Below are 9,750 nucleotides of genomic sequence, written 5' to 3'. Positions count from 1 at the left end.
CATGTGTTTCTACTCATGTAGGGCTAACAGTTGTCAGAAAAATAAAGCGGGAATGATCTCCCCTAAACTTTCTCGAATATTACATAGATAACACTTAGATAACACTTAAATAACACTTTGGGGGATGGCAACTCGGGATATATATATAAAGTTATTTATGTTTTTTTGTCTTTTATGCATTACTGCAGCTTTGTTCTATATATTTATAGAACTGAGGCATATATATATATATATATATATATATATATATATATATATATATATATATATATATATATATATATATATATATATATATATATATATATATATATATATTAGACAAATTGAGTTGAGAACACCATTGTTTATTCATACCCACCCTACTATTCACATGAGAGAAGCGCTACAGTGTGACAGCGGTTCTAGACTTGAGACATCCTGGTTTGTTACAAATGTGAACACGCTTGTCTTTAAATGTTACATGTTACAGCAGACGAGCAGATAACTTTTAGATAACAAGCAATAGATAAATAGATACCTTTTAGAATAGAAACGCTTAGCTTGCTATTACAAGTTAACGATCTATAAACTTACTTCAACAGCTTGAGCACGCCTCAAATGCTGACCATATAAGAAAAAACACTTTTGTGACTTAACTGGGCTTGATTCTTAATATCTGGACTATCCCTGTTGGTAACGTTATATTTTCTAAACCTCTTTAACGCTAACTTAATTTTTTACTTCCACTCTCGTTCGTCTTTGGCCTTAACCTTGGTTAGCTACCGCTGGTCATGGGGTTGGCTCATTTAAACAATGTTCTGTCGCCTCAAAAAAGTGGAGCACCTGCTAACTAAGTGTGAGCAACAGAGCTCAGGGTGAACAGAGTTTTACACGTGAGGCCTAGAGTCTAACCTGTTGTTGAGTATGTTGTCAACCCATGCAGTGTCTTCCGCGGTTAATGCTCTACATCAGGGGTCTTCAAACTACGGCCCGCGGGCCAGACGCGGCCCGCGATGTCCTCTCATCCGGCCCACGGAGATCTTTTTGTGCACGGAAAAAAACGTTTGTTGGTGATGGCTGGGGAACTTTGCCCAGAAAAATCAAAGACAAACCTGGAAGAAACTGGCCCCCGAACTGAAATTTGAAAGTTAATGCGGCCCTCGGAATGAAACGTTTGGAGACCCCTGCTCTACATAACAACACTTCAACACTCTGTTTCGATTTTTTCCAGCTTGGAAAGGTAATTTGCTGGTAATGGGGAAACTTTGTTTTTTTTAACGTAACTGGTAAAATGGAAAGTCGTTGTTTGAACACCGTCAATTTTCTTAACGTTGTGTATTTAATGGTCGTTCATGCATGGCGTTTCGTTTTTTGTGTGACGATTTTTATCGACCTGAACGTCACAAAAACTCATACCTCCTTCCCCCTTGATACAATTTCTATCCCCCCCCCACCCCCAACAATTAAAAATCTTTATTTTCTTGAAACTGTCAATTATGTCCTAAAATATGAACTTAACTGGGTAAAAATTAAGTACACTCATTGTCCATATTGAAAAAAAACAAAAAACAAACCAGGAGTGACCTCTGTCAACGGTAGATAATACCGAAAAAAACGTAATAATTCCTAAGGGTACAACATCAAAATTTATTGTGAACTAGAATAACACATTTTCCGGTTATACGAGAAAGTAAAAATTAAAAATAAAAAAAAAATTGTGTGACTGGTAAAGATTTTATCCAAATTTTTGTTTTCAAAATTCTGTTCTTCTGTTTGCATTTGCTTTGATCTCAGAATATCACAACACTTACTACTTTATTGTCACGTTATCTCTGCATAGTTACCTTACTGACACAACGACCAACATAGCAGATTAAGAAGAATTACCTGTATCTGTGACTTGTATCCCTTTACATGTTAACATTCCCCAACTTGACTTCATTTGACTTGGTTAAATGCAGGGATTGTGCAGTCAGTTTTATCTTTCCTACACGTTAACATTCCCCCAACTTCACTTCATGGAATTTCTACATTCCCCTTACGGGGTTCATGCAACCTCTACATTCCCCCAAAATGACTTCATGCAACCTCGACATTCCCCCAACTTGACTTCATGGAATTTCTACATTCCCCTTACGAAATTTGCAGTCCGTTAGGCAGATGAAGTAGAGTCAATCCGTTTCTTGACCATATACAATGATGGCGTGATCAGCATCATTCCCAGCCACCTTTACTTTCCTTACGTGAGTCAGGTACTCTTCAGAGCTGGGTGGACCCAGGATCATTAAGGCTTTCAGGTTAGCAGTCAAGTGCTCTACCTCCCACCCACACCGTTCATCTCACTAAACATACAGAGATAAATCCAACACATTTTGTTTCAGCAGTTCTATGTGTTAATCTCTTAAAGAAATCTAATATTTTTACAAATGTGTTTGTTCTTGTTAAAATCTAAACAAAAAAAAAGGTTATTTCAACTGTATCCTAATTAAGGTTTTTATATTTAATTTTTTTAATTAAAAAAACCACACAATCCACGTTGCTGCCATAACTTTAAGCTAGTTTATTTCATTGAATAGATATTAGATCAACATTTAAAATTGTTTTAACAACTTGATAGAAAGGTGGACAGAAAGAGTTATTTTTGTAATTATATGAATTTATATTGCAGCTTGCGACCAGTCGTTTGGTGTATTTGTTTTGCAAAGAAAACTACTTGCTATCTGCATCTTCAATGTCGAATTTAAGTGCATTTATTTACTTTAAGACTAGTCTTTTTATTTTTGTTTTTGCTGTTTATACGGAAAGAGTCATCTTCTAGCAGGCAAAGCCGGAATCTCCATATTCTGTCCATAAAGAAATCGTCGCGGTAACTGTGAGCGCCCTGAATCACCTGACCATCCGGGACTTGCAGGGTCATTGGCCCTCCCAAGGTGTTGACCTCGTCTGTCCAGTAACAGTTGCTTAATTTCTTGCCTATGATTCCACAGCAACCGAATTTGAAACGACGGTCTTCGTAGTAGTTGTCATGGTGACTCCCAATGTCGGTCATACCTTTGTCCTTCGAACAAAGGAAGTTAATGGGCTGACCCATAACATTCACGTATCCTAAAACAAAACGAAAACATGAGCTTATATATTTTATAAACAGAAGCGTCACAATGTAGGGGGGGGGGATGACACAAGAAACAATGATCATTCCAGTTAAATGAATGATTAATTATAGTTAAATAGGCCTAGTCTTCTAAGAGGCAAGTTGACAAATCCCGACAAGAGGGGGGGGGGGAGGGGGGCTAATGATAGAGAAAACAATGCCACATCTCCTGTATTAACAACCTACTCTAAATAAAAATCGCTAGTATTATCTGTGCACAGTTTAAAGCTATGGGGGGGGGGGGGGCGGTGACACCAACTAAACGTAACATGTGCCGAGGAAAAAGCTTTTGTTGAGAAGTGTAATAACTGATATGTTAATCGACTACTGTGATGGGGGTGACACCAATTTTCTACAAAAACTGTTAGAGTTAGGCCCCGCAATGCTTTTTCTAGGTGGATTAATATAAATTGACGCCACTCGACAAGGTGGGGGGGGGGGGGGGGATAACACCAATTACACCGTCCACCGAAGTGGATTGGTGTGAAACCACATTGGAATCACTTTAATCTTGAAATTTTTTAATATTATTCAATGGAATATGTACAATTATAATTATTTAATTACAAATTGAGTATACCCATTAGAGGCAAAGAACTTCTAGCGGATACAAACGTGCAAAATGTATTCGGTCGCTATGTTACTCATTTTTCTATGCATAAAATAAAGCGGGAGTGATCTCCACTAAACTTTCTCGAATATTTTTATATAATAGAATCTCGTAGAAAAAAGAATTGCGCAGCAAGTGAAAACTAAACAATCTGTGTATGATAGTGCGGAATATTATTAGTATTTAATAAAATGACATGCGTTTTTTTTAGAAATTACCACTTCCTGTCAAACGGAAATTACTCAAAATTGGATAGAAGGCAGATAATTAGATATTTTACTTACAAGTAAAATTTCATTTATCTATCTGAAACAGTACTCAAGTTATAGGCTTTAGTAAAAATAAAAGTAGCATAAGTTCCACTTCCGGTTACCGGAAATCGCATTAAAAGTTGATACAGCACTACAAATTTGATATTATACTTATGGAAAAAAAAACTTTCGCCGAACAACCCCCTTGATATTTTGTGAGGTGGTAGAAGAACGCCTTAGGGTATCAGAAAAAAACTCGCCATATCTGGGAAAACTTCCTAAAGTGGTCAAAGCTGACCAGGTCGTATTTCCCTATATAATCATTGTATTTTATGTGAAAAACAGAGGGTAATTTCAATTTTTAGCCTGTGTACATCTAGCTAAATTTTTTTTGCATGCACCTAGGTAAATGGATAGGCCGTATGGAAAAACTGTCAAAGCCTTTGACAAGGGCTAAACGATGACCGCGAGTGAAATTCTACTTTTATGAGCTATATATAAAAAAAATTAAAAACTTTTGCCGAACGATCTCCCTAGTATTTTGTGAGGTCGTAAACCGGCGGTGGAGGGTAACAAAATTTTTTTATTCCCGTCGGAGAAACCCCATAGGGCAGGGTCGTTAGATTTGTCAAGATGCCGTATTTTCTTAAATAAAAAACTAGCTGCATACCCGTGCTCCGCCACGGTGGATCTTTTTTTAAATGTACCAACTTGGGAACAGTACAAAACTAAACACAAACACAAAAGAAAACACAAACACAACACAAACACTAACACAACACAAACACAACACAAACACAACACAAAAACAACACAAACACAACACAAACACAACACAAACACAACACAAACACAACACAAACACAACACAGCACAAACACAGCACAAACACAACACAACACAAACACAACACAAACACAACACAAATACAAAAGAAAACACAAACACAAAAGAAACCACAAACACAAAAGAAAACACAAACACAAAAGAAACCACAAACACAAAAGAAAACACAACACAAACACAACACAAACACAAAAGAAAACACAACACAAACACAACACAAACACAACACAAACACAACACAAACACAACACAAACACAACACAAACACAACACAAACACAACACAAACACAACACAAACACAACACAAACACAACACAAACACAAACACAACACAAACACAACACAAACACAACACAAACACAACACAAACACAACACAAACACAACACAAACACAACACAAACACAACACAAACACAACACAAACACAACACAAACACAACACAAACACAACACAAACACAACACAAACACAACACAAACACAACACAAACACAACACAAACACAACACAAACACAACACAAACACAACACAAACACAACACAAACACAACACAAACACAACACAAACACAACACAAACACAACACAAACACAACACAAACACAACACAAACACAACACAAACACAACACAAACACAACACAAACACAACACAAACACAACACAAACACAACACAAACACAACACAAACACAACACAAACACAACACAAACACAACACAAACACAACACAAACACAACACAAACACAACACAAACACAACACAAACACAACACAAACACAACACAAACACAACACAAACACAACACAAACACAACACAAACACAACACAAACACAACACAAACACAACACAAACACAACACAAACACAACACAAACACAACACAAACACAACACAAACACAACACAAACACAACACAAACACAACACAAACACAACACAAACACAACACAAACACAACACAAACACAACACAAACACAACACAAACACAACACAAACACAACACAAACACAACACAAACACAACACAAACACAACACAAACACAACACAAACACAACACAAACACAACACAAACACAACACAAACACAACACAAACACAACACAAACACAACACAAACACAACACAAACACAACACAAACACAACACAAACACAACACAAACACAACACAAACACAACACAAACACAACACAAACACAACACAAACACAACACAAACACAACACAAACACAACACAAACACAACACAAACACAACACAAACACAACACAAACACAACACAAACACAACACAAACACAACACAAACACAACACAAACACAACACAAACACAACACAAACACAACACAAACACAACACAAACACAACACAAACACAACACAAACACAAAAGAAAACACAAACACAAAAGAAAACACAAACACAAAAGAAAACACATACACAACACAAACACAAAAAAACAAAAATACAATGCAAAAACAAATTAAAACACAAACGCCACAGTCAAATACAAACATAAAAGAAAAAACAGACGCAAATAAAAACACAAATGAAAACACAAACACAATGCAAACACAAATCCAAACGCAAAAGAACACAAAAAAAAAAAACAAACACAATACTCATAACACAAACACAGCTTAAATGCAAACATAAAGGCATAGTGCTCACAGTCTAGCCCGTGGCGCCAAATCGCACCCTGTCCGAGCGCCGGCGGACGCGCCTGATTCAGTGAATGACTATAAAAACCCAGCTTGACCGCAAACGGAAAGATAGAATAATAATTAGTAAACAGTACGTTCAGTGTATAAAATAAATAAAAGGCGGTATTTAAAATATCCGTGTTTTACCTACCATATTGCACTTTACCAATTTAAAAATCAAGCACAGCGTAGTTATAATTAATATGGTTATAAAATTCTGTCTGGTTTTTTTTCGGACTTTACTAAAGATTGGATGTATTTGATGTTTTTGATATTTTCGGTAACTAAATAAACATAAAAATAAAGCAAAAACAATTTGGTTTTCACGTGTAATGGCGACATAAACAATGGCAACCGAATTTTTTCCCGGTGTCCCGGCGGTTCAGTCTACTCCTGCTGCAGTGCGTATTTTTGCTGACCAAATAAGTTTGGTACCTGGCTTGTTTCTCAACCTCGTATAGGCTGAAGTCATTGATTCAACCAGCAACAATCAGGCATGTCTACAGAGGCGTAGCTAGGGGGGGGCGGGGGGGGGGGGCGGCCGCCCCGGGCGCCGACCCTATGGGGGCGCCAAAAGGGGTGGGAAATTTTTTTTTTATAAACTGTCTAAGTTAAGAAATGTAATGGCTACACGCATTTACATACTGATTTAACTGTTTTCTATCTTGATTTCTTAATGTAAAACATATACTCTTAAGAAACAGTGACCGGCAAAACCGCTTTGAAGCTTTTCCTAGATGGGGGGGGGGGCGCTTTTTCGAGACTTAAAACGGAAGAATTTACACTAGATTGTTGAGTCGATAAACGTTACCACTATTAAAAGAAACCAATTGTATTAAAACGTATTGTACGATTGTTGAACTGTAAAATACGTTAGTGACATTTATCAAGATGGTGCAGGGGGGCGCTTTTAGGCTAAATAAAATAGCAAAATTACACAGGATTCTGAGTAAACAACCTTTAGCTCTCAGAAAGAAACGAATTGTACTGTGCATTGTATAATTGTGTAACATTTTTAAAAAAAAGTTAGTTACGTTAAAAACCGCTCTACAAACTTTGTCCAAGATGGTTGTGATGAGTGTGTGTGGGGGTGGGGGGGGGCGCTTTTTTCGCTAACAAAAATCGCAAGTATTTGTACTGGATTGGTGAGTAGATAACTCTCTTAACACTTAGTAAAGAAACCAAGTGTATTAACGCGTAATGTACAATTTCAATAGCCAGTTTTGTTAAAAAAAAAAGACGCGACTAGTTCTTTGTAAGATTCTTACGATTCTCTCAACTTCAACGTGAGAGATCAGATACTTTTGATCAGTGTTTCTTCCAGACTTTTTTCTCCGGGGGGGCACTTGAAATCTTCGGGGGGACGGGGGAGGCGGTAAACTTTCTTCGGGGGGAGGGGGGTAGACACTGTTAGAAGTATATATTTTCTATATATAAATTATATAAATTTCATTTCGTTCGGGGGGGGCGTAAAAAATTTTCCGGGGGGCTTCGCCCCCCCCCCTTCCGAAAAGATGCCTGGAAGAAACTGTGTGCGAGAAGGCAGGGCAAATCTGCGAAATCCAAGACTACGAGCTGTTAACATCCGTTGGATTCCAGTTTGTTTTCTCTAGCTTGTTTTGTCATACCATCAACCAATCAACGAAATACCCATGTCGTATTCCAATGTGAACAATAAATATTTCTGATAACTTCTTCTTGTATGTCACATGTGTGTCCTTACTCTAACAAACTTCGAATCCAACTATGTACCATATCACAACAGAGATCGTTCAAAACTAGAACATAAAAGGCTGGTCTAAACATATTAGCGTTAGCTACAAACTACCCTCTAACACAGATCAGGCTTAATTTTTTTTACTGACATTACTAATCTTTCGCAAAAAAAGTTAAACGCATCTTAATGGGAATTAAATTGTGGTAAAGTTTTAAGGAATGAAAATCATACAATGTAATTATTAAACCTTGTCCGGACTGTAGCATACACGCTTACACACACGCTTACACACACAAATACACTCTTACCCACACACAAGCTTATATATAAACACACTATCACACACACATAATTATATACACACACACACACACACATATATATATATATATATATATATATATATATATATATATATATATATATATATAAGCGGGGGGGGAGGGGCGCCAAATTGAAAGTTCGCCCCGGGCGCCGGGAAGGGTCGCTACGCCTCTGCATGTCTACGGTCTAAAAATTGGCCTGTCTTTAAGCTGTCTGTGTAAGACGTATTAAAACGCATATAAGTAAATCATAGGCTTATTTTAATATAATGGTTTTGGATTTATAACTCCATGGATGAATAAATAAAGTAATTTTCACATCAAGGCGTACTATACAGGCCTACATGAAGTAAATTCCTTACCGCTGTTCTCACACTCCATTGTCACATTAGGGCTTCCGCAACGAATTTCGTAACGCCTGTCTTTAAAATGGTTGCTGTATTCAGTGTAGATATAGTTGATGACCCTATTACGACAGGAGATACCAAAACTTAGGCTTTTATAATCGATTAAGACTGGACTGGTCCACACGGTGGCCAATGCTGCAGATAACAGCGAGAGTCTGAATAACAACAGCATTGTCTGAAGGTTTAGTGGCCGCTTGCTCAGCAAGGTCCAGTGCAAGCATTTTGACTGTGCAACACTGGTAATTAAACATGTCGGTATAGATTTCTTTGTCAGCTTAATTAATGAGTTTTAGAATGTATGGGGTTGTTTGTGTTTGGCTAAGTTTTACATAACCAGTATATCAGCAATGCCTTCGTTCAAAAGGGCCGTAAACGTAAAAGTAAACGATCTCAGTAGGATTATCAGGAAGAAAATCAGCGTCCAAACACAATAAAAGTGGGATGCACAAAACTCTATACACGTTTAAATTATAGCGATGTTGGTAGTCAGCCTTTAGGTAAGCTTTAGGTAAGCTTTCGAAAAAAAAGCCATTTTCTAACTAGAAAAAAAGGCAACAGAGAAATTTAATGAGCACCAGCAATGGTAATATCATAAAAGAGCAATTTTACTTTCCCGAATTCGTAAATCAGTTACGGAGGAAAAATAACTGAACATATTAACATCGCCTTGTACTCATCCTTAAGTAAACAAATTCTAGAAAATCGTTTAAGATTAGCGCCACTAATCGAAACTTTCTTTTGCGGCCGACAAGGTATTGCACTT

At 37.2% G+C, this 9,750-nt stretch overlaps 1 protein-coding gene across 1 annotated transcript; it reads right to left on the bottom strand.

Moving 5' to 3' along the window:
• Positions 1-2,527: 2,527 nt before the first annotated feature.
• LOC131956689 (dermatopontin) lies at positions 2,528-9,208 on the bottom strand. The gene is made up of 2 exons (XM_059321239.1): positions 8,943-9,208; positions 2,528-3,087 (listed from the first exon to the last, which is right to left on the bottom strand). Exons 1-2 carry the CDS (start codon positions 9,157-9,159, stop codon positions 2,723-2,725), a joined length of 582 nt encoding a protein of 193 aa, XP_059177222.1. The 5' UTR covers positions 9,160-9,208; the 3' UTR covers positions 2,528-2,722.
• Between the last annotated feature and the right edge of the window lie 542 nt (positions 9,209-9,750).

This window comes from Physella acuta, unplaced genomic scaffold (assembly GCF_028476545.2).
Source record: "Physella acuta isolate Inbredline_101_S28 unplaced genomic scaffold, ASM2847654v3 ptg001170l, whole genome shotgun sequence".
NCBI lineage: Eukaryota > Metazoa > Mollusca > Gastropoda > Physidae > Physella > Physella acuta.
Note: the sequence above shows the minus strand (reverse complement) of the source record. Positions and strands in the feature narration are given on the sequence as shown.

Coding starts and splice junctions, on each gene's coding strand:
- LOC131956689 (XM_059321239.1), bottom strand. CDS start 9,159: ATGCTGTTGTTATTCAGACTCTCGCTGTTATCTGCAGCATTGGCCACC. Junction 3,088..8,942: donor AATGGAGTGTGAGAACAGCG/GTAAGGAATTTA, acceptor GTTTTGTTTTAG/GATACGTGAATGTTATGGGT.